Genomic DNA, 27,202 nt, shown 5'->3' with positions numbered 1-27,202 from the left:
ATTGATGAGTTGTTGTCCTTTGTCCTCAAAGGGGACCAAAATGACATCACTATGTTGGAGTCAAGGTATATGACTGTGGCTGATCAGACCTATATGAGCTCAGAAGATTCCACTGAAGATCAGGAACAAGTAGTTCCTAAGAACATGTGGAAATGACCTGTCTAAATATGCTCATCTCACTTTACTTTTGTGTTACTGCACTTCTGCTTTGCTCATTTTCTTTGATGAAGGCATACCATACTGAGTGGTCCTTTGCTAGTGTTTCCTATTGTATGCACTAAATTCCAGAGTTCACCAGAGAGATATTGAGACTGTCTTTATATCATTTCTTCTGACTTCCATCTGAGTTTTGCATTGTGTGCATCCATAAAATAGTCTTTTAGGCAAATATTCTGATGACATTCAAGCAACATGGCCAGTCCATCAAAGTTCTGCTCTTTGAAGTAGAGTTTGTATGTTTGGCAGTTTAGTTTGAGAAAGGACTTCAGTGTCTGGTAGCTTATCTAGCCAGGGGATCTTCAACATCTTCCTATGACAATTCAAATGGAAGTAATTTAGTTTCCTGGCATGGTGCTTGTATACTATCCAGATTTCACAGGCATACAACAATAAAGTCAGAACAACAGTTCTGTAGATCTTCAGTTTGGTAGGCAGTCTAGTGCTTTTTCTCTCCCACACTTTCCTTAGAGCTTTCTAGACAGTGAACTAGCTCTGGAAATGTGTGCCTTAAGCTCATCATCCCTGTGTACATCTCTGGAAAGTATATTACATAGATATGTGAAATCATCCATGGCATCCAAATTTTTTTTCCATTTGCTGTAACTGATGGTTCCCCATATAGATGATATAGTTCTGATCAGTAGAGAAGCTGCATTTCCTTGGTTTTACTTGTTAGCTTAAAATTAGTATAAGTGGCAGAGAATTGATCCATCCTTTGTTGCATCTCAACTGTAGACTCTGGCCATGTTGCTTGAATGTCACCAGAATTTTACCTAATGAACTATTTTATGGACAACTCACACAAGAAAAATATTGTACAATCATTTGTGAACCAAAATGTACCATTTCTCCCTCCACTGTAGTCTTATCTTGTAGCTTCTTCAAGTTCAATAATTGACATCTGTATAGTAGATGATCATGATGCCATTTTTATCCTCATTGGAGATGTCTGAAAATATTGCTGAAAGCATCATGCTAAAAGCATGAGAACAAGTTCATGGCCTTGCTTCATTCCATTGGTAACCTAGGGAAGATGGAGAGTATCATCCATTCTCCAGAACTATTGCAAGCATGTTTTTAAATATTTAAAAACAGTGTTTTGAGAAAAGGGTTCATAGGTCAGACTGCCAAAGGTTTAAGAACTCCTGATCTGTGGTGATTCACTTGACAAGGAGAGACTGAAATTTCTGTCAATGGAATCTCAGACCTTTCAAAATATCAAAGTAAAGTATATCATCTAGCAAATGTTTATTTCTTTGCCTACTTAAAAAATAGATGTTCAATAAATCTTGTTTGAAAAAATGTAAGTTCTTTGAGAACAAGTACTGCATCATGTTTGAACTTGCATACCAAAACTTGCTACAGTAGTTAACAAATAATTGATATTTAATACAAGCTTGTGAATTATCAGTTAGAGAATTGCATTTCCTTTTCTCCAAACAGTAATCTAAATATTAATATTGGTACTGTGCAGTTATATCTACTGAGGTGGAGAAGGGGAGGAGATGTTTTGTCTCTTAGCTAATAATACAGAGATAGTGTTGAGGGAACTTTGTTACCAACACATACTGAAAAAATTAGTGAATAACTCATGAATGCACTTGGTACTTTGTCACCAAGATTTTGTTAAAATGATATCAAGTGAACCTAAACTAGAGCTCCTCATACAAGTCAGAAATCTTATATTCCCCAGAAGCTATTTTCCTATGTATAGCCATTTTCAAAAAAAAAAGGTAGAACATGAGCAGTTAAATGAGATTTGGAGTAAGGAATACTCCTACCAAAAACCTCAGATGTCACAAGGTCGGTGCAATTATATGTTTGTGTGTGTGTGTGTGTGTGTGTGTGTGTGTGTGTGTATCTATATAGATACATATCTATTCTTTTAATTGCAGGTATTTCAGAGAGAGAAAGGGGGGGAGTCACAGAGCTAGTGCATAATTATGATAATTGACACAGAAGGAGGTGTCACTTTGGCACTTCAGTGAATACCATCAAGCTAGGTCTTCTTTCTATTTTTGGACTGCCTAGTTGTAAGACACAGCAGGCAGACACTGAATTAAAGGTGAGCTATTCTGTTAAGTTGACAAGTAGATATTTTTCTTTCTTCTTTCTTTCTTCTCTGTTTTTTCTTTCATTCCTCCATTCTTTCCTTCTATTTTCTTTTGTTCTTTATTTTCTTCTTTCTTTCTTTCTTTCTTTCTTTCTTTCTTTCTTTCCTTCCTTCCTTCCTTCTTTCTTTCTTTCTTTCTTTCTTTCTTTCTTTCTTTCTTTCTTTCTTTCTTTCTTTCTTTCTTTAAGAGGCAATATAATGTTATAGTTGATACAGTGCTGAACCTAGGACCAGGAAGACCTGACCACATCCCACCTTTACTGATTAGTTGTGTGATCCTGAGCAAATCAATTGACCTCTTCCAGCCTCAATTTCATCATCTATAGAATTAGAATGAGAATAATATTAGCCTTTGACATTCTGTGAAAACCAAATAGTTTAATACATATAAATTATCACATGCACATCTTTAATTAGCATTATCAAAATTAGATATAATAGCAAAAAAAATCTTTCCTTGTATTTTCTTGAAATATCAGAAGTAAGATTAGTTAGAAGGTATCAAAAAAAGTCAGTAATAGAATGGAAAATTCACAGCAAGTTCTTTGAGTAGAGATTTTTTCACTTACACATACCTAGCACTTTACACATAGTAGGAGTTTTATAAATATTTGTAAAGGTTTATTCATTCAAGTCCTATTTATTATTCAAGTTTCATCTGCTTTCTAAAGACTCAATTGACCATTCAAGGCCTAATGACCTCTCCACCTACATAAAATTTTATACCATTTATAGTCTGTAATAGGCTTATAGCATACCCAAAATACATACACACTCAAACACAAACTAGTGGTGCTAGGTAATTTACAAATGTGTGCATATAGTCATTTCTGGGTAATTCTAAGAAAACATTACCTTTAGAACATTATAAAAATTTTTTTGTTTAAAGAATAGAAACATTAAGAATAAACAAAATATCCATTTTAAAATATTAATGATATTCACTCTTCTGTTACCTTAGAATTCCCATCTGTCCAACTATATATCTAAGCATATCAAGAAATCACCTAAGAATACCTATCTCTACACCCAAGTTAAGGCAAGATGTGCTTGTTTCTGTACCTCTTGCCTCAAGAAACCCAGACAAAATGTAGAACTAGCAAAAGCATTTTTACTTATTTGAAAATGATGAATAACAAGATAAAACCATGATTCCTTTTTGTCCACTTATGAAAACTTGATTAGTACTTTTGCCAATATTTAAAAGGACAAAACCTTATTATTTTCCCCCCTTTTCTTTTGTTAAAAACATTCAACTCTTTAATTTAGAAAACTGAGTAAATTTTGCCATGGTTTGTTTTGTTTTGTCTTTTTTAAGTGTTTCAATTCTTACCCAGGTTCTGTAGTGTAAGTATTATACTAGGTGGAATTAATTCTTTACTTTCTAGAGAAGAAAACATGATTCCTGCAAATGAATGTAATGTTATTTTCTTTAAATTTTCAATAAGTTTACTTTCATTAGTAAAATCCCTGCCTATCATGACTTTAGAATTGTTCTGCCGAAGATTGCTTGAAGCAGGTAGCAAACTTTAGTTTTATATTTTGAAGCTATAAATAGGATTGTTGTAGAAATGTGGTTTGGAACTGAGCATCGTTTTCAAAAATCATTTTAATCAACTTAGGAACCCCATGGATTCAGTGAGTGTTAAGCAGTGGATATGGTATGATAGGTAGAATGAAGAAGTATTCAGACCTTGACTCTGGCACTTCTTAATTATCTATTTATGGGCCAATCACTTTGCTTCTCCCTAAGCCCCATTTTCCTCATCTATGATAATATCTTTTGCTGGAATTGTGAGGTTCAAATAAAAATATATTTAAAATGCTTCTCAAATATTAAAATACTATATAAATACTAGTTATCATCGAGTCATTGGTACTTTAGAATTTGAAAGTAAAATTTAAATATCAATTTTAATAATTAATAAAATGATAGATAATTTATCATTTTTAAAAGAGAAGTTTTGTGTAGTACCCATATATATATATATATATATATATATATATATATATTTGTTTTTTCCATGGATAAACATGAAAAATCATAGAATTTCAGTTAGAATATTAAGTATGATCCAGTCCAATTCCTTTATGTTGTAGTTTATATCCTAGTAAACCAGAGATGTCTTATTTAAAGTCACCCAGGGAGTAAGTTTTTTGCATTTAAATCTTTGACTCCTATTCAAAAACTCATTCCACTACCTAATAGTAACTAAAAACAAACACAGGCATTCCAGTGGTAATAGAAAGCTTTAATCCTGAAGATATTTTAGATCTTTTCATAATGTGAATTTCAGGTAACTGAATTATGCAGAAACTGGATTGTCTTCATGAATCCTACTGAAATTCTGAAAACAGTGAAGAATAACCTTTGTATTCTTACCCACATTGCTTATCTCACTACAACAGGTTGTTTTGCCCCTAACTTCCTGTTCTTAAGCATTCCCCGAATGCTTAATAGCTGCTACATTCATGAAAGGAACTACAGGATGAGAAAACTGTGTCATTTGGTGCCCAAATCAGCTGAGGTGTAGCACTTAAGTATCTGCATCACAAATGTCCAGAATAAATTAGTCCAGTCTTTTTGTTAGCCTTTATTCCACTTCTTGAGGGAAAAAAAACAACAACAGAAATATGTATTACTTCATTAGTTATAGCTTTATTAAAGAAGATGCCACAATATATTTTAAATGAAAAACTGACTTGGAACCAGTATTCTGTAGCTACAACTTTCATAAAACTCTAATCTGAAATGAAGAGGAAAAAACTGTTTGAATGTTAAAGTCTAACATAGACATAAGGTCTCTTTGTTTTTTAGGATTTAATTTTCATTCATACTCTACATAATAGTAAAAGAGAGTCAGAAATTATTCTTGTCACTTTGGTTGCTTCTTGAGTAACAGCTAATTTACATACCTTCCTAATCTATATAGAAGCAAGAAAAGAAGGGAGAAACAATAGACAGAAGGAAGGGGGGGAGCAAAAAAAATGTTAAGCACATAATGTGCAACAAGCATTTTGCTAAGGGTTACATCCATATTATCTCGGAATCTCTCAACCCCTCTAAAAGGTAGGCCCCATTATTATCCTCACTTGCCTGTTGAGGAAACTGAGGCAGTCAGAGTTTAAGTGGCTTGCCCAGGTCACACCACTATTAAGTATCCAAGGTCATATACAAACTAGTCTGCCTGACTACAAGCTCAATATTTTATGTACTATGCCACTTACCTGCCTACCATCTATAAAATGAGAAGTGGTAGTGAATATTATCATGCTGTTATTTCAGGTAAATTTTATTTTTTTAAATTTTAAAACTATAAATTTGAGATATGGAAAAGAAATTGAGGAACTATATAGTGCTATCCTTACTATAAAGAAATTCTGTTTATATCTAATCTAACAGCTGTCCATACAGCCTCTGCTTGAAGAATTCAAGAATATAACTCTACCCAAAGCACTCTACTCCAATTTTGCAAAGGTCTGGTTTCAAGGAAGTTTTTTTTCCCCTGACATCCCCATGATAGGAAGAGTTCAATTTTAGCAAAAAAACCAAAATTAATAAATAGAGTGGGAAAATGAACAAACAATAAAAAAGAATCTGACCATAAAATGTTATCTGTTGTGACAAGGAAGATCAAGATCAAACCCATAAGAAGATGATGAAAGCAAAACAGTCACAAGTACAGGCTCAACACATAATTGAACAGAAGTTCAACAAGAATTCCTAGCAGATTAAAAAATGCTTTTCAAAATAAATTAAGATTGATGGATTTTTTAAAGCAAAGGTAAAGAAATGTGAGCAAAGTAAGAAAATTTTTATAAAAGAAGCAAATATTCCTGAAGGGTAAAATAGAAAGTTAAAGAATTCACTGATCACACCCTGAAGGAGATTCAAAATATAATAGGCAAATTTCAAAGCACCCAGCTCAAAGAAAAATTTCAAGCAGCCAGAAAACCATTCAAACATCATGAAACCAGTTAGGATTACCCAAGATTTAACAGCTACCATTTTAAAGGAGCAAAAGACTTAGAATATGACATTTCAGAAGGTAAAAGAGCTATGTTTACAATCAAGGATAACCTAGTCAGCATAGCTAGACATAATCCTTCAAGGGGAAAAAATCAATACTTGATGAAATACAGAATTTTCAAACATTCTTGATAAAGAAAACAGAGTTAAATTTTTAAAACTGACATTTAAATAAATGACTCAGGAGAAGCATAAAAAAGGTAAATTTGAAAGAGAAATCATACGGTACTCTAAAAGGTTATCCTGTCTATATGGGATGATGATAATACATATATAACTTACAAGGATTTTTCATTATTAGGGCTCTTAGAAGGATTCTTCATAGACAGAGGGTATGGAAGTGAATGAATTATGTAGGAATAATGTAAAAATAATGGATAGATGAGAAAGAGGGATGCCTTAGGAGAAGAGAGAAAAAAGGGAAAGGAAAAATGGGTAAAACTATCCAACATAAAACATAAATTCAAGAAAGAACTTTTTTAGTGGAAACAAGAATGGGGAGAAAGCAATGAACTTCACTCGTATGTAAATTGGTTCAAAGTTGGGGGGGTAAGATGTGTGTGTAAATATATTTTCCATAATTATATTCAAATATACTCTACATAAAAATATACAATAATATAAATAGATATTATCTAACAGGAAATTCAGAGGGGAAAGAAGGAAAAAAGGAGAAGTGATAAAAAGAAGAGATAAAAGAAACTCAAATAAATTTTAGAAAAGAGGATGAAAAGAAAGGATAAACAGAAAAAAAATAGATGCAAAGAAATGCACAATTACTCATAACTATGAATGTAAATGGAATGAACTAATCCACAGAATGGAAGTCAATAGGAGGATGCATTAGTAACCAGAGTCAAAGATAACACACTTGAGGGTGGCTAGGTGACACAGTGGATAGAGCACCCACCCTGTAGTTAGTAGTACCTGAATTCAGTCCAACCTCAGACACTTAATAATTGACTAGCTCAAGTCACTTAACCCCATTGCCCTGTCCCCCCAAAATAAAATAACATTTGAAACAGAGATAAACACCCACTTAAAACAAAGGGCTAGAGCACAATACATTATGCTTCAGGAAAAGTTAACAGAAAAAAGGACAGAGATAACAATCATGATCTCAAAGTAAAAGCAAAAACAGACAAAATTAAAAGATATTAAAAAATTGCATCTTTACAAAAAGACTATACAATGAAGTACTATCAATACTAAACATATATACAACAAATGGCATAGTTTTTTTTAATTCTTAAAAGAAAATTTAAATGAATTACATGAGCACATAGACAGTAAATCTATAGTAGAAGAAACCTCAACTTCCCCCTCTCAGAGCTAAGTAAATCTAACCATAAAATAAATAAGAAATTAAGGAAAAGAATAGAATCTTAGAAAATTTAGATATGATAGAATTCTGTGAATACAGGGTAAGAATAGATAGAAACAAGTGTATATTTTTCTGAACTTCACAAAAATTGACCATGTAATTTTAAATAAAACTAATTACAACCAGTTTTTGGAGAAAAACAAAAACAATATTAAATGCATACATTTTGGACAGTAATATAATCAAAATTAGATTGAGTAAAGGGATATGGAAGAATAAATCAAAAATTAATTGAAAACTAAATAATCTAATCATAAAGAATGGGTTAAAGTATAAACTATAGAAACAATCTCATGCTAAAATTTATGGGGTATAGTCAAAGCAGTACTTAGAGGATGACTTAAATCTTTAAATGTATACTTCAATAAAAGAGAGAAAGAGGATATCAGTGGTTTGAGCATTCACTTAAAAGAAACTAGGAAAAGAACAAAGTTTAAATTAAATTCCCAACTAAATAGAAAAATGGAAATGCTAAAAATCAAAGAAGAAATTAATAAAAATTAATAAAATTGAAAGTTTAAAATGAATTAATAAATAAGGAGCTGGTTTTATTAAAAAACAATAATATATAGACTATTGGTTTAATTTGATTTAAAAAAGAAAGATATAAACCAAATAACTAGTATACAAAAAGAAAAGGGTGAAAGCAGCAGCAATGAAAATGAAATTAAAGCAATTATTATAAGTTATTTTGCCCAAATATATTCCAGTAAAACCAACAATCTAAGTGAAATAGATGAAAAACTAAGGAAATATAAACTTCCAAGATTAAAAGAAGAGGAAATAGAGTAATTAAATAGCTCTAAGAAAAAGAAGCAAGAAATAAGTAAATAAGAAAATCCTAAAATTTCCCTAAGAAAAAAATCCCCAGGGTCAGATGGAGTCACAAGTGAATTCTACCAAACATTTAAATAATAATTTATCTCAATACAATATAATCTATTTAGACAAAGAGGGAGCCCTACAAAATTACTTTTAAAGTACAAATATAGTGCTGATACCTCAGCAAGGAAGAGAAAAAACAGAGAAAGAAAACTATAGACTAATATCAATGAATATCAATGCAAAAATTTTAAATAAAATACTAACAAAAAGATTGCAGCAATATATTACAAAGATCATACACTATGACCAGGTGAGACTTTTTACCAGGAATACAGGGTTGGTTCATTATTAGAGAAACTATCAGTATAATTTACCGTATCAATAACAATAAACAACAAAATCACATGATTATAACAAAAGATGTGGAAAATGTTTTTGACAAAATGACAACTGGTCCTACTTAAAAAAACAGAAAGTACAGGAGTCAGTGGAAGCTTTCTTAAAATGATGTCAAGAATAAGCAAGGATGCAAAGCAAGGATGTATATTAACATCACTAGTATTCAAAATTGTGCTAGAAATGCTAGCTCTTGTAATCAGAATTGGTATATTTAAAGAACTCTAAAGAATCAACTAAAAAAACTTAAAATAATAATTTTAGCAAATTTGTAGATTATAAAATAAACCCAAATCAGCATTTTTTACAATATTATCAACAAAGTACAGCAGCAAAAGATAGAAAGAGAAATAAGAAATTCCATTTAAAATAATTACAAGCAATATAAAATATTTGGGATGCTACCTGCCAAGATAAATTCAGGAATTATAAAAACACAATTACAAAACACTTTTTTGCACAAATAAAGGCATCTAAGCAATTGAAGAAATGTTAATTGCTCAACTGTAGACCAAACCAATATAATCAAATGACAACTTTATCCAAGCTAATTTACTTATTCAGTGTCATATGAATCAAACAACCAAATAATTACTTTATAGAGATAAAAGAAATAATAACAAAATTCATCTGGAAGAAAAAAGTTGAAGAATATCAAGGAAAGCATTTTTTTTAATGTAGAGCAATCTATTTTACAAAGCAGTAATCATCAAAACAGAAAACATCTGGTACTGGCTGAGAACTAGAGCAAGGGATCAGTACACAATAGTAAATAACCAGTGATAATAAACCACAGAATCCATGCTTTTGGAATAGAAACTGACCATTTGGAAAAAATTGCTGGAAAACTAGGAAAGCAGTTTAGCAGAATCTAGACATAGACTAACATTTCACAATGTACATACCATGATAAGATCCATATCAATAAGTGATTTGGACTTAGAAGGTAATATCATAAGTAAATTAGGGAAATATGGGAAAGCATACAGGTAAGTGGCATAGTAGATAAAATATTGATATATGCAGGAGGCAAAATAATTTTGATTACATGAATTTTTAAAAAATCCATAAATACATTTAATGTAGCCAAAATTATAAAAAAAACAAGGCACTGAGAAAAAAATATTAACAAGTTTCTCAATAAAGCCTTCATTTCTCAAATATATAGGGAAATGAGCCAAACTTAGAAAAATAATAAATATTCTTGTCCAAGGATATGAACTGATAATTTTCAGAAGAAATAAAAGAAATCAGAACACATGAAAAAAATGTTCTAAATCATTATGACCTGCTCGTGATAAAAGCATATTGGCCCTTTGTAATTATTAGTTCCTTTTTTAGATGTTCACTAATCATCTCTTGAATAATCCATCTTAGAACTTTCATTGTAAATAACATTGTATAGGTATATCAAAAATATAGGGTGTCTCAAAAGTCTTAGTCTTTAAGAGTTTTGGGGAAGAACAAATGAGGTAGTACTTGTAAAGCAGTTGTAACTGGTACATGGGAGGCATTTAATAAATGCTTATTATCCCTACCCCAGAAACCTTAAATTGCACTAAAACTTTTGGGACATTCTGGATAACTGCATTAATTGGAAATTATTGTGAAATCAGCATGCCCACAATACTGTTTGAGGTCTTTTTACCTCCTTATTTTTCTCATTCATAGGTGATTAAGCCTTCCCTATAGTACCTTGTTAAGACCTTTAAAGTCATTTATTACCTTTTATGCCTCTCCCCTGTTAAGTTCTTTAGAGTCAATTATTTTCTCTTAGTAATTTGACAACCTTATCCATATTTCTTTTCCTAGAGTTTCAAAGACGTACCAGCCTTGGACCCAGGGGTTCAAATCCGACCTCAGACATTTAATAATTACCTAGCCGTGTGGCCTTGGGCAAGCCACTTAACCCCATTGCCTTGAAAAATCTAAAAAATAAAAAAAAATTTATATAGTTTCAAAGACAACTCCATAGCTTCAACTTTTGGCCATCTGCCCACAACTGCCTATCCCTTTCATCAACTTACTTTATTTGCCCATACTCTGCCAATTTTTTTTGGCTTCCAATTTGTTCCACTTAACTTTTCTTATTTATCTTGCCTTGCTGACAAACTGCTCCTGCTCCATGAATGTCTTTCTTTTGGTCTTTACACCTCAATCATTTACTTCTCTTATTTTTTTTGAATTTTTTTGAATTTTTTTTTGCAAGGCAAACAGGGTTAAGTGGCTTATACAAGGCCACACAGTCAGGTAATTATTAAATGTTTGAGGCTGGATTTGAACCCAGGTACTCCTGACTCCAGGGCCGGTGCTTTATCCACTACACCACCTAGCTGCCCCCTTTTTTTTTTTTGACTTTTTTAGTGGATTCCAAACACCTCTGTTTACATTCATTCAGATTTTATATGAAAAATGCATGATATTTTTTTAAGTTAAGGAGATCCAACTGTATCTCTTTGTCAATCTTACCATCATCATTGTCAACAAACATCAACAAATGTGTTTGTAGAATTGAGAGACCTAACTGATCTCCTCTTGATGTTGTTCATCCACAGCCTTAAGTCTCCTACTTCCATGTCTATATGCAATAGACTATCCTTCCTCATCACCACTTATAGAATCCTTAGGTTCCTTTAAAACATAACTTATCATTGACCTTCTCAAACTTTGCCATTTTGAAGCATAATACTCTAATATATTTTGCGGCACAGTACAGAAGTACTGCTATCATCTTCATATTCATAAAAGTCTACCTCTCAGTGTAACCCAATATCACATTAGATTTTTTTTGTTACCACACCATATTACATTTCCTGACTCTCCAAATGTTAGTAGTTTCCTCTTCTATCCTAGTGCTCCAAATCGCTTGTTCTCTATAATCTGCAGTCATGCTTTTATTTTGAAATATTTTGTATGTAGTTATCTGCATACCAATCTCTTCTCTCTAGTAAGATAATAACTGTTTGAGGTCAGCACTATTTTCCCATAGTCTATATTCTTAGTGCATATCATATTGTTTGAAATGTATATGTGTTTAATAAATACTTAAAGTTTAAATTGAAGTAGAAAACAAATGGTTTAGGGGCAGCTATATAGCACAGTAGATAGAGCACCAGCCCTGGAGTCAGGAGGACCTGAGTTCAAATATGGCTTCAGACACTTAATTATCTAACTTTGTGACCTTGGGCAAGTCACTTAACCCCACTGCCTTGCCAAAAAAAAAGACAGAAAGAAAATAAATGGCTTTAATATCTGAAGACTTAGATTTGAATCCCAAATCTGTTACCTGATGACTTTGATACCTTGGGCAAATCATTTTGACTTCCTTGGTTCCCTTATCTGTAAGTGGTTAGAATAGATCAGGATGGGGAGCATCCAGCCCATGAGCTATATAAAATCTACAAAATCATTTATCTGGCACTGTCAAGGCAACCATAGGCAGGACTTGAAATTCAATAAATCTAGTAACTTTTTAGCAGCCTAATTTTTAAGTCGATAATTTTGCATGGTCTACTAATGATGTTATATATTCAAATGACTCTTGGCAGGAAAAAAGTTTCCCACTCCTGGAATAGATGATCTCTTTAGTCCTTCTGGTTGTCATATTGTCATACTGCCATGTCCTTTTAAGGGTTGCCTTTTATAGAATTATTTTTTATTTTTTCATTCATCAAAATGAAAATAAACCTTAAAAGCTTGGCTGACTGCATGAAATTCCTTATGTTTTTAGCCTTGCCAGGGCCTTGGATTTAGGCCATTTTAAAGCTCAAAATATGTATGTTATTAAGATGTTTGGCATGGCAATTTCATTTAATAATTTTCTAATTTTTTAAAATCCTTGTATTTAATATGATATCTAGAATAATTTGGCAGATATGTACTATAAAAGCAAAATTAGAGTTATTAGTGTTGTCATATTAGCATTTAGGCATGCAACTCTAGCATAAGGTAAATAACACATTGTGATTCAGAGACAAAAACAAGATAATCTACTAGGAATTTTAAATGGGTAGCTTGATCTGAGGAAAGTAAGAGCTAAGACAGATCATCGCCCTCCCCAATTTTTTGCATTGTTTAAACATAATTTGCCTACGAGAAGCTGGAATGACTCTTTTAAAACCATAGTTCTTATTATGTTACCTTAATCATATCCATCTCCAATTGCACTGCTGACTTATGTGTCCCAGACTTTCCTTGTTATGCCACAGAAACCTCTTCACCTTAGAATACTTCTCACTTTCAAGTGCTCTGCACCCCTTAGGGCATATCTGGTTCTTGTCTAGTTCTTCTCAGAACCTTTAATTTAAGAAGATCCACACTAAAGATATTACCATCCCTCGCCAATATGCACTGCTGAGTATCCACAGGTGCATCTACTATGTACCAACACTAGTATCTTTCAACACAGACACACACACACACACACACACACACACACACACACGTGCCTTTTTACTTCCCTCTTATCTGCTTTCCTGTTTTAGAATGCAAAATTCAATAATTGGAAATCTTCAGTGAAATAAAAATAACATGAAATAGAATGCTGGCTCCTCAAGGGCCATGTACTGTTGTTCTGCTTTTCCTTGTATTCCTCATGCTTGCCAGAACATTTTCTTTCATATATAATAAGTGTTTAATTCATGCTTATTGATTAATCTCCTTGATCAAAAACTTTCAATGGTTTCTTATTACCTCCCAACTTGGCATTCAATGCCCTCAAAAATTTGGTCCCAACAAAATGTATATTGGAGACATCTCTTAGCAGTTCTATGGTTGTGTTCAGTGTAAGCAATTGTACCTTAATAGTTGGCTGTGAATCTGTGTTTGATTTAATATACTATTTATTTTCTAGAATTAAGAAGATTATGGCAAAAATGTTACTAATACATATTAAACTTTAAAATGAGTTGCTTATACATTTCTAAATTAGAAAACTGTAAAATATTTACCAGCGTGCCTCTAAGGGAAGTCCCAGCCTATCTCTTTAGACTTATTTTCACTAGTCTTTCTTAAATTCTAGCCACAAAAAATAACTTGCTGGTCCCAAAACATGTCCCATGGTTTCTCACCATTACTTATATTGTGTGTTCCAACAATGCCCTCTTTCATAGCATCACCTGTCTAATTTCACTAGAGCATCTAACTGATCAAATACTGCTTCTTCCATGAAGCCTTCCCTCTTTCTTCTTCACTAGATAGCTTTCTCACTAAACCATTCTTAGAATATACATAGCTCTTTGCAAAACACCAAAAAATATAGCATATGTATGCATTGGTGGGGGGAAAAAATTATACTAGTTGACAATTCTCAAAAAAAAAAATCATTCTTTCCTTTCCCAGACCTATAAAATGAACAAGATTAGATATTGACTTGTTCCCAGTTATTTGTTTTAAAGATTTATTTTATTTATTATTTAAGGCAATTGGGTTAAATGACACAGTTAGACAATTAAGTGTCTGAGGTCGTATTTGAACTCAGGTCCTCCTGAATCCAGGGCCAGTGCTCTACCCACTGTGACACCTAGCTGCTCCCAATATTTTTATTTTATTTCATTTGAGTTTTTGCAAGGCAGTAGGGTTAAGTGACTTTGCCCAAGGTCATGCAGATAGGTAATTATTAAGTTTCTGAGGCCATATTTGAACTCAAGTCCTCCTGTTCCCAGTTATTTGTGGTGAATCACAGTTTATGTCCTAGCTGGACAGTTAGGGTTAATTTTGAAAAAAATACTTGGAAGTATGGAGTTATTAATTAATACAAGATATGAAAACTGAGGGCATGTAAATTAGTGTTTCTGAGTTTGTGTATTTGAGTGTATAACCCTTGACAAATTGAGGGTGCTTTTTTAGTCCTTCAGGTAAAAATTCCTAGATGTATCTCTTCGGGAAAAACCTCCATTTAGTCAACATAATGATGAATGAGAATTTAAATAGTTGTAATCTCCTTGTGCAAGGGGACTGTATATACTTAATAAATGCTCATTAGTATATTAATTGGTATAAAAATCAGGTCCTCTATCCTGTATCTAATCAGCGTGATTACTTTTTGCTTATCTCCATAGGGCAGAGGTCTAATTCTGAGACCCTCATAGTCACCATACAAGAAAAGAATACATGATGTACAATTATTCATCTGACTGTTCCCCACTAAGGGGAAGAAGGTGGAAGGAAATTCTGTAATTTAAAAATATGCATATACATGTGGATGAGTGTTGAAAAACTTTCATAACATGTAATTTGAAAAATAAAATATCAATTGAAAAAAGAATACATGAGAATAAGGAGAACAATTGGACTTGGCAGTTAGTGAGCAATTGATAGCATGTGTTGATGGTTTTAAGTTCCTTATACTTCCAAATTTTATCTTAATTCTCACTGCATAAAGTATCAAGTTTGTTTATATGTTGATTAGTTTTACTATGATGTTTCTGGGTTTTTTTCCTTCATTATAAGATATTATTCTTTGGGAAAGGGAAGAATGCTTTGGGAAATATGGATGACATTAAACAAAATATATCAATACAGTCATTTTTAAACTTCTATCTTGTTTCATAATTATTTATATTCACTACTTCTCTGTCCAACTAGATTCTCTTGGAGTCTATATGAGACAGGGACCACATTGTTGTTGTTTTTTTGTTTGTGTCCCTCATTGGCAATGCCTTGAACTGAATATATATTTGTTAAATGACTAAATAAATCTCACCTTTTATTTCACATGTTTAATTCTTTACTCATGATTCTTACAAGTTTGTTCCTTGAAGCTTTTTAATCATTGAACAGGCTTAAGTGATAGGCACCCATGTCCTGAATTCTTGACTTCCCTTCTTACATTTTGAAAATGGATATGAATTGAGCTATTTCAGCACCAAATTCAGACCTAATGCTTGTGTCTTAATACTTCTTTTTTGTTTCTCTTGCAGGCATTTATGTCAATGTTCCAGATTCTTACCCAAGAAGGATGGGTTGATGTCATGGACCAGACACTCAATGCTGTAGGTCACATGTGGGCACCTGTAGTTGCCATCTACTTCATTCTTTATCATCTATTCGCTACTCTGGTGAGTTGGGCATGGAACCCTTAAACTTTTTATCACCATTGTTTTTCATTTTAGCTGGGATTTTATAATGAAGGCCATGTTTAATCTATTGTAAAATTCTTCATGAGAGCCCCAGGACTAATTCTTTGATCTCCCACATGTCATGAAATAGCCTTCAAGTTTCTAAAGGAAGTAGTTGCCCTCTTATCAGGTATTACTCCTTCCAGTAAGAACCAAATTCCTCTGCTCATCTGGTACTTTTAACTTTTGTGAGTTTTCACAGTTCAGATTATTTTACAATGGAACCAAGCCTTGTTGTTTATCACGTAAAGACACTCTCCTCAGTTTCATTATATTCTCTTCACAGCTGTAATTAAACCAGAGACAGAAGCCTAAGACCTCAGGGTGCTATTTGTTAATTAGAAATCAGCACAATGTTTTCATGCTGTGTTCTTCTAAAAGAAGCACATGGGAGAAAAGTGCATGACTACAAATCTTGTAATAGCTTGACAAAATGAAATACTAAAATCCATGAGAAATTCAATTCTGTCAGAAAAATGGAAATCTCTACCCAAAGCATTTCTACAGTAGGTGGAAATAAAGTTAGGAACACTAACTGGGGTACACTAAAATATATATTTAATAGTCCTATGTAACAGTATCATGGTCCGTCTTAATGAGTGGGACCTTCCCATCTTCAAGAAGCAGCCCTGTACACCAGCAACTTTTGATTGACCTAGCATTACTCTTTTATTCCCATACCTGAGACAGATGAGAAGTACAGACTCTAACTCTAACCTCTTTCTAGGAGCATGGGAGGTAATGTTTTAAAGTGAAAAGCATCTTTGATTTGGAGTTAGCAAGAGCCTAGGTTTGACTCCTGCCTCTGAAATTTATCTTTTGTGTGAACATGGACAAATTACCAAGTCTCTCTTTGCTTTGATTTCTATATGTATATAATATGGAATGACAATAATAGTTCTTGCAGTAATTACTATATATAAAGCAATAAAGTAACATGAGCTATTATAACTGAGACCTCTGCCTAACTCACTGATCATATTAGAAAAGGGAGTAGCAGTTGAGTGTAAAACTCTAAAACTTTTTTTACCTGAGATATAGTGATGGGCAGGGGTGGGGGGGCGTGGTTAAGAGAATGTATAGAAAGTACTATAGTATGTGAGGTAAACATTGAAAATAATGAAGTACAAAGAAATTTAAAAATCTAATCTAATCTTAAGGCCTTGGCTAACCTTTCCATAATAACATTGGCAAGTATACTCCCTGGCAAATGATTGCAGCAGGTTTATAGGGTCAGTTCATACTGGAAAGAAGCAAATTTCATGTGGCATTTATATGAGGAAAAGAGCAGACATTACAAATGAGGGCTTAGCTTGTTGTATCATTGATTGTCTGGATTTAAGAAAGTGATGGAGACAACATGATCAGTATGAATCTATTGTTGAACATGGTTGGGGGAAGCGGGAGGGAAGGGAGGAAGGGAGGAAAATGTAAAACTCAAAACTTAGCAAAAAAACTTGGTAAAAACTGCCATTGTTTTAGTAGGAAAAAACAAATAAAATATTTGTTTAAAAAAGAAGGTGGCTAGCTTTCTGTTTTGGACAAACCACATCCCTATTGCCTTGCAAAAACTAAAAAAGTAAATTAAATTAAGTAAAATAAAAAGAAAGTGATGGAGAAAATGTTAATTATCAAAATTAAATATGTCTTGAATAATTCCCCTCCCCAAGGGCTGGTTGTTAAAATTTAGAGCACATCATTGATATATGACTGTTTTTCACAATCTGAGGTGTTATTGGTGTATGAATTTCTTCTATTTGTAGAACTGAAACTAGGTGCTGGATCAAAGCTTTGAATAGCATTAGATCCATGTATAACTTACTTTATATTTAAACTGCATTGCAACTCCCATTTTGGGAGACTTTTTTCCTACTATTTGAAATGAACTATTTCATTCTGTCTGCAGTCTTTTTTTTTCCTTTGACTTAAACCCAGGTCTTCCTGAAACCAAGATTGTTTCCTCTCATTTTTTTTGTAAATATGAGATAATAATAGAAAGCTCTTACACAGCACATTAAGGTTCACAAAATGTTTCACAAATATATACTTATTGGATTATCACAAATACCCTGATATTCTTCCCAATTTAGAGATATAGAAACTGAAGCAGACAGTGATTGAGTGACTTGCCCTGGGTTAGTAGCCAATAAGTATTTCAGGTCAAATTTAAACCAAGATTTTCCTGTCTCCAGGTCCAGCATACATCTACCACAATTCATCTGTTCATCTTGCTTAAAGCCTAATTTGAAAGAACTTGCAAAAACACATAAATATCTCTCAGAATTAAATGGATTCCCGTATGTTTTCTCCCTTCTCATCTCCCACTCTTTCCCTTGCCTGGTCAACTAAACTCTCTGTGGTCCTAAAATCTATCAAATCTTTCCTTCATTTTTAGATATAAATTATTAAGGGGTAGAAGTAGGGTTGCTCCAAGAGAAACATATAATCAGCACTCGGCTAATCTATTTTGTCATGGTCATCTTTGATAACTGGAGCTGTGAGACATTTTTTTACTATTATATTAATAAGTAATTATTAATTTGAAATCCAAGCTTTTCTTCTTTGTTTTTCTCATTTAAAGCCCAGTTCCTTTAAACAGTCAATCTCAGAAGGCAGACCAAAACATACTATTTTCACTTTTTAAAATTGGTTTTATATTTTTCTTTCTAGTATTTTCCTCTTTTTTATTCTTTTTTCACAATATGATTAATATGAAAATATATTAAACATGATCATACATGTATATAACCTATATGAGATTACTCACTCTCATATAGGCAGGGAGAAGAGAGAGAAAGTAAAATGCGGAACTCAAAATCTTACACAAAATGAATGTTGTTAACTATCTTTGTATGTAATTGGAAAAAATAAAGGAAAAATTCAAAAAGAAAAAAAAAGAAAGTGATAAGGTATAAAAGACTCTTCATGGCCTTGACTTTTGTTTCCAAGAGATAACACAGACCATCAATTTATTGATTACTGACTAACTGAATTAATAAATTCATTATTAATTACCCAGACACTCTGTCCCTTAAGGATTTTCATTCCTCACAAAGTCTATGGAATCTTTTTGAGGGTATACTGTTTTTAAATGCTTAAAATAAAATATATAACATTACAACAGTGATCACTTATACAACAGTTTCACTTCTAATGAAACAAAGATAGAAATTTTTTGCATCCAAACCCCAATATCTCTTTACAGAACACGCTGGAATAAACAATTTTGGATGTCTCTTCCAGTTCTAAGATTTCGTGAATCTATTCTATTAATCAAAATTCACTCCTCCTTTCATTTTCATTGACAAATTACTACTTTATATGTTTCATCAAAGAACTATACTTATTACTTGGACAAAATTGTCATTATGAACAATAACTCAGATCATTTTTATTCCTTATCTAAAATAACTATGATTGACTTTTTAATGCCTGATTTCTTGAATATTAACTTCCCTATCAACATTTCTTCTCTTATGTCCTATTTTACTAATTTACTAAAATGTAAGCAAATGAAAGTTTACTCATTATTAAATTTAATAATTGATTTTGTCTATTTCTGAAGGATGTGCTTTATAATTTTTTTTATAAACAAACTCTTTAACAAGAACATTAGAGGATGAAAACAACAAAAGGCTAAGTGGAGAGTATTAGGAAAAGTATAAAAGTATAGCAAACAGAGCAATAAAATAGGATCTATCCTAGGCAGAATTGTGATATAGTCAAAGTAGCTTAGGCCATACCTTGGTAGCAAGGCCTCTGGACTTGGTGAGAGAATACCAGTGATTGAGTTTCTGTTCTGCCCTTGACTTATAAACTTATAGGAAATAAGTTAATTTGCCCTCATCTTTCATGGAGTAGAATCGAGGTTCTTAACCTGGCAAAATTCAAAATAAATCCACAAAATTCAAAAGCCTTTCTACACTTAACAAAACCTAGGAGAAATAGAAAGAAAAAAATGTCATTTAAAATAATAGCATAATGTACTAATGATTACAGAATTCATCTACCTACCAATTCACAAAGAATCACAGATTTAGAGCTAGAAGGGAATTTAGATTCAGACAACAAATAGGTATGTAAGTTAAGAGATAAATCCAGATTTTTCCTACTTGGGACATAGCTCTCAATTCTTTTCCTCATGTTTTCTCTCTATAAATGTAACAGGGAAACATTTTTATAGATGTGAAAGTTTGAAAACTAATAATTAAAGAGATAGTCACTGTTGATGATAAGGTCAGACCGATATAATAATAAAACCCATGATCCTACACAAGGTACTAAATTGATTCTCACAATAATCCTGGAAGATAGATTTCCATTTCACAGATGAGGAAACTGAGGCACAGAGGTTGATGGTTTGTCCAAGATCAAACAGTGTCAGAGGTCTAATTTGAACTAGTCTTCCTAAGTCCAGTCCCAATGCTCTATCTAATTTTCTACCAGTTGAAGCTAATAAATAATAATAATAATAATAATAATAATACAAGTCATTTTAAAGACATAAAAGATGAAGAAGAATATAAAAATTGTTATATGGGCAGGAGAGGAAATCTATAATTCCAATTCACATAGGAAGTTCCTTATAGGAGAGTCCCTCTGCTAATAAAGAATGGTTTCTATTCTGCAACTTTTATTCATCAACTCTCCCTGAAAATTTTAATGTTAGAGCTTTCATAAGAGAGAGAGAAGGGTGAAAAAACATATTGGAAAACATAATTCAGGAGTAAGAAATGAGAGAGACCAAGGTGTGAAGACCATAAACATAAATAATTTATTCAAGAAAAAAATCGAGGGTAATAAAATAGTGAGCTGTAAATAACATCACATGGAGTGAATGTGATTGTAGTTTACAACAGAGAAAATAATTCTTATCAGTATGAGAGTCATCTCTGTACCAATTGTCTATGTATACAAAGAACTAAGATCAAAATTAATAAGATTAGATTAAATATGAAGAAAAATGAGAAACTATGTTGTGCAACTATGGCAATTCAAATCTGATGTTTTAAACAATGCATAGAATGCATAGAGGAATAAACATTGACACAGAATGTCACTGTCTCCTAATAAGTAATAAATTGCCAGAGAGGAAAATAGCAGGATCTTTGATGAAAGGACACAAAGGGAACAATGCAGAGTTTTGTCAGTTATATTCGCACAACACCTCCTCACTCAAATCTAGTTCATGTGCTTGTCAAGGCATCACCTCCTTGATGTCATGAATTTTTTCAAAAAGGAAGGACAAACATCATCATCATCATCATCATCATCATCTTCTTCTTCTTCTTCATCATCATCAATCCATGACCAAGTCACATGTTAAGGACCAAGTCACAAAGCTTGAATATATAATTCTGTTGTATTTTATTTTGTATGTTGTATGATATTTTGTTTATCTTATAATTGGTGCCTGGCACAGAAGTGAGGAGGAGAAATTATATCTATAATTTTGTTGCTTTAGGGAAATTACTTCCATTAATGTAGATCTATTCTGTATCTTATCTTAAAGGGAGATGGCTTAGGTACTGAGATATTCAATGATTTCTATAGGGTCATATAGGTAGCATATTTCAAAGCCAAAGCAAAAATCTGTAATCCAAACTTCCAGAGCCAGGTCTCTACCTTACTGTGTGTGAATTTATTATTTTATGATTATTTTACTTATTTATAATAATTATTTAAATTATTTATATTATATTTAATTATTGACATGCCTTGATTGCCTCTCCTAGATAGTAATATAGAAGAAAAAAATTCTGGATGTCCAACTAATACCCAGTTATTCCTCAGCAGTTGATAATTAATCTTTATACTAAGAATTGAACTTGAAAGTAGTAAAGTAAGCTGGTGATGGTTTGTTTTGTCCCATTTATAGGATTTCTTTTCAAAGGAACTCATCTGAATGTGTGATAGTTTGTTGTATATAATCTTGGGCTATATTTTAGTCATTTTGATACCTTTTTCATGATCGAAACTTTGAGTTTTAACGTGCATTAAATTTAAACCCTTTTGTAGGTATTTATTTCCTTCCTGTGAACTATTTTAACAACCATAAATAATCACATTTAAGCAACAGCTAATTATAATTGTTATCCACTCTGGCCAGTGGTGCCATCTGACTGTGTGTATTCCTGATTCAGTTTTTACAGGGCAGACATGTGCCAAATGGCAAAACATGTTTTCCTACAGCTTGTACTGGAACAAAAAGCAGCATGCCATCTCCTTGTCCCCTGGAGGACACCAATTTGTCAGCCTAGAATAAAAATTGAACTCAGGATGCACAATGAATGCATATTCCTTAAGCATTATTTAGTATCCTTTTTGGACCCCCCTCATATCAGATGGATTATCTTGTCACATTGTCCTTCCTTTCAGACCCAGTTCTGCCTTTGACTAGTGAATAAGGAATGCATATGACTTTTACCACAAGAGGGGAAAAACTAGGTTTGTGTGTAGTTTTCCTTATAGAATTTTTCAAGGAAATGTTTGATATGGGCATGCTTATAAATGAACAGTTTAATATTAAAATAGTCTTATTATCTTTTGAGTACATATACCAAGCGAATGATATCCTAACAACTTACAAAGTATCCTTATACTAGCCCAGTGTGAATTAAGTAACTTGATTTTTCAAAAGTTGTTGCCATATATCGTAGTTGGAAATATCCTAATTTATATTGTTTTGATTGCATTAAACTTTTTCTCAATCTATTAAAGAAATGGAAATTGTTTCCAGCCACAGGCTGCAAGATAGCATAGGGTGGGATATGATTATAAATGGCAAAACAAAACAAAACTGATTATATTCTGCTGGCCTGACTCCTACTGAGTTTCTGGCATAAGCTTCAAATTAAACAAAACTAACACTTATTAATAAAGTTCACACTGAGGAAGGAAATAAGATTAAAGGTGCCATTTCAGCTAAAGGGCCATCTTTAGTCTATATGGAGAGATGAGCATGGGTGGAACCACAGAGAAGATACAAGCTATTTAAAAACAAAAGAAAATGGAAAATGAAAATTGAAAGAGAAGAGAGGGCATATGAAGTAAGTCATGCTGCTAGGGAGGAGGGCTAAGAATTGAGAAAGACACTTCAAAAGCAATGAAACAAAACATAAAAATAAATGACAACTTTCATCAACTTGAGCAGTGAGTTGAACTGAACCTAGAAGTCATACTCTATGCAGATAGAAATGTTATTGAGAGAAGGAGAAGAGAGAGATGGAGGAAGGGACGTCACAACCAAGTCTAAAGAATCTAGGATGATAGAATTTAATACTGAAGGAGACCTGAACCAAATAAATAAAGACTAAGAATCCTTGATCTACTCCAATTCCTACCTTTTAAAGATGAAGAAATCCAAGGTCAAAGAAATATAAGTGACTTGCTCAAGTCCTAGAGATTAGATGTATCAGAGATAGGATTTGAATCCAGGTGCTTTGACTTCCAGTACTATTATTGTTCCATTACGCCTTAATGGTTAATGAAAATAACTTACAAGCATATGGAACTTTTGACCTGCAATGCACTTTCCTCACAACAGCTCTGTGACAGAAGATTTATCCTCATTTTACCCAAGAGGTTCAGAAAAATAAAATGAAATTTTTCCCTCCTTACATAAAGCAAAAGTATCAGAGTTAGGACCTATTCTGATCCTAATTGAGGGTCCTTGTCATTGCTCTTGATGCTGTTTCTATCAAATTAATCCTTTAGCAATGAATTCATTATGAGGAAGTAAGAATTAAAAAGCAAATCTACCTTTTTTTTTTTGCTCAGGATAATGCCTGAAACAAATAAGATATATGATCATATTAATTGCCCTTTAGATGTAAAATGGCTCAATGAATGAAAAGATGAACTTAAGTCAGGAAGACATGGCTTCAAGTTCCATTTCAAATGAGTTCTAGCTGTGTAACCCTAGTCCAATCCCTTAGCCTCTCTGGGACTCAATTTCCTGAATTATAAAATCGAACAGTTAGACTGAAAGACCTCTAAGGTGGCCTGGGCAAAGGATTTATCCTCTCAGGGCTCTAAGCATAAATCTAAGACTATAACTTTGCATAGCAATTGCCATTTTAAATGGAAAAAGATTTTCTCACCACATTTTCCTTACAGAAATTACATTAAAGGTTTTGACAGAGCAAAGCATTACTTTTCAAAAGAAAAGCATCTTAAAATTCATGAAGTGCTTTATATGTATTATTTCATTTGACCTTCAAAACAAACCTATGGGTTAGGTACTTAACCTTGGCTAACTCCATGAGTTCATTGACTGAAATATTCCTTCCAACAAAGCAGATCTCACACCATCACTGGTCTTGAATCCTTGTCCTAATTCATAGAGAGTCTACCCCTGAATCCTAGGGACCTCTTGAATTCTTGATATTACCTGGATAGCAGGGGAGCACAAGCCCTTTCCAGTGCTTCTTACTCTCTCCATATTATTTCTAGTCATATATCCCTAAGTATTTTTGGTGCGGGTAGACAGTGTGGCTATTTTTATCCCTGTTTTATAGATGAGAAAACTTAATATCATGCAATTATTCTTATGGTTGTGAAAGGAAGGATCCAGTCTCAGGTCTTCCTATCTCCTAGACTAATGCTTTTTTCTCATGGTATGTCACCTTGTCTCTCACTATTTTGGGTGGATATTTGGATATTAAAAGTTCAAAGTTTCATAATGGGACAATGATAGCATGGGAAAACATTAGTGGAAGTATAGCTTCAGCAAGCAACCCAGTTTCCCACTCTTCATGACCCCGTGTATGGGGAGTTTCTTTGCAAATACACTGGAATCGTTTGCCATTTCCTTCTCCAGATTATGTTACTAATGAGAAACTAAGTTAAATAGTCTTATATGACTTGCCTAGGGTTGCAGAGTTCTTAAGTACCTGAGGTCAAATTGGAACTCAGGGAGATGAGACATCATGACTCCAGGCCTTCTCATCCTTACCACTCATCCCCAAATGAGTTAGGAAAACATTTATTATTAACTGTAAATTTTATAAACCTCTTTATAATAAATCATCAAATTTACCATAAATTATATACTATTAACTATAAATTGTTCTCATGGGATTATAAAATTTTGAAATAAAATGGACTAGATCATTTTTCATATTGTAGATTTTTCATTTTAGAGATCCCCCCTACCATACACCAGTGTATAAGCATGTAAATAATGTATATGCTGTATTTATTTTATTTCCAGTATTTGTTGATGCATGCAAGGAAGATTTTCCCAAGACAGAATCAGAGACCTATGGTCTGAACTCTCCCCTTCAATGTGAAATGCATTCCTCAAAGTTTTCAACAACTTGTAGAAAAGCATGGCAGGGGAAGAAAATATCAGAGAGGTGAGGAAAGAACTAAGAAATATATGCAGTGTTTTAAAATGATTATTAAGAATTTTTCCCATGGAGAAAGTACATTTATTTCCTAAGTAGCAGTGGCTATTACAATGTACCATGAGATAATAATGTAGATTCAGAAACAAAAATTATTATAAGCACTAAATTAGGGCAGGGTGACCGAATAATTTAGAATTGACAAATCATAATGTGCTTCACCCGAATGATGATTCACTATGAACTTCTCAAAAATTGGTATGGCATAAAACTTTTAAAATTTCTCTGCTACATTGATATATTGCTTGGTACACATCCTTCAGTTCCATTTATTAACTAAAGAACTATTTTTAGCTTAATACATGTGAGCTTCTTGAAAGAGCATCTTGAATAATAATATATAACAATTAAACATTTATAGGTCAGTTTCTAATTAGCATAGATTGTCCATATGTATTATTACATTCAGGGCATCCAGTGATTTCTGAATTATTGGTTCTTTCATTCACTCCTTATATATTAGGAAAGGCAATGTAGTACAATGGAAACATAATTAAAATGAATTAAATGAATTAAAAATGAATTTAAGTTCTAGCATAGCTAAAATGAGGGTGAGGTCCAAGAACATTTGCTTCATGATATTAAATTTATAGACTAATGAAATTTGAGAACCCTGACAGCATTTTCAGTCCTTCAGGAGGAGCATAGAAACAAAATAGGTAAGCAGATAATTGGAAAGAATAGTGAAAATAGTGCTCTATTGGACAGTATTATATCTCCTCTTTCCTTGTTCTACATCTCCACCTCCAATCCCATAAGACCCCTACCAACAAGAACCTTATCTATCCTGCAGATTTTGACCATTCCTTCTCCACCAATTTGAAAAGGCTTTGGGTGCTACTTTTTTCTTTGTTATTTTCTTTCTGTTTAATCTCATTTAACATTTTAATCTTTCTCAATTAGACGTAAAAACAAATTTAGTATTTTTTTCAAAGTTTGAGTTCAGAATTCTCTCCCTCATTTCTCCCCCACCATTGAGAAGATAGACAGTTTGGCATAGATTATATATGTATATAATAGTGTAAAAACATTCCTATGTAAGTCATTCTATGAAAGAAAATACAAACAAAAAATGTATCTTTGATCTGATAATGATGATGATCTTGATAATGATGATATTTGTCCTTCATTCTCAAAGAAGACCATGACATCAAAGGAGGTGATTCTGTGATAAGCACATGCACTGGATTTGAGTAAGGGGGTACTGTGCTAAGTCACCAATATCACTTTCTCCTCCCAGAGCCTAAATTCAGGTTCTACCATTTCTTCCTCTGGAGATGGGCAGCTCCTTTCATCATAAGTCCTACAGAATTGTCTTGGATCATTGTATTGCTGAGAGTAGATTTTATTCATAGTTGATGAATCATACAATATTGCTGTTACTGTGAACAATGTTCTCCTTCTGTTCATTTTACTTTGCATCATTTAATGTATGTCTTTCCAATATTTTTCTGAGAGCATCCTACTCATCATTTCTTAGAGCACAGCAATATTCCATCAAAATTTTATACAATAACTTGTTTAGTCATTCCTCAATTGATAGATATTTCCTCAATTTCTAGTTCTTTACCACCACTAAAAGAATTGTTCTAAATAAATTTGTGTATATATATATATATATATATATATATATATATATATATAGAGAGAGAGAGAGAGAGAGAGAGAGAGGTACTTTTCCTTTTTGCTTTATCTCTTTAGGATATA

General features: G+C 32.6%; 1 protein-coding gene across 1 annotated transcript in view; it reads left to right on the top strand.

Moving 5' to 3' along the window:
* NALCN (sodium leak channel, non-selective) overlaps positions 1-27,202 on the top strand; it is a 278,783-nt gene that overhangs the window by 96,007 nt on the left and 155,574 nt on the right. The window contains exon 8 of the mRNA XM_074192773.1: positions 15,888-16,025. Coding sequence (XP_074048874.1) covers positions 15,888-16,025 — 138 coding nt within the window. The remainder of the gene's footprint in view (positions 1-15,887; positions 16,026-27,202) is intronic.

Source organism: Macrotis lagotis, chromosome 6 (genome assembly GCF_037893015.1).
Source record: "Macrotis lagotis isolate mMagLag1 chromosome 6, bilby.v1.9.chrom.fasta, whole genome shotgun sequence".
NCBI classification, from domain to species: domain Eukaryota; kingdom Metazoa; phylum Chordata; class Mammalia; order Peramelemorphia; family Peramelidae; genus Macrotis; species Macrotis lagotis.
Note: the sequence above shows the minus strand (reverse complement) of the source record. Positions and strands in the feature narration are given on the sequence as shown.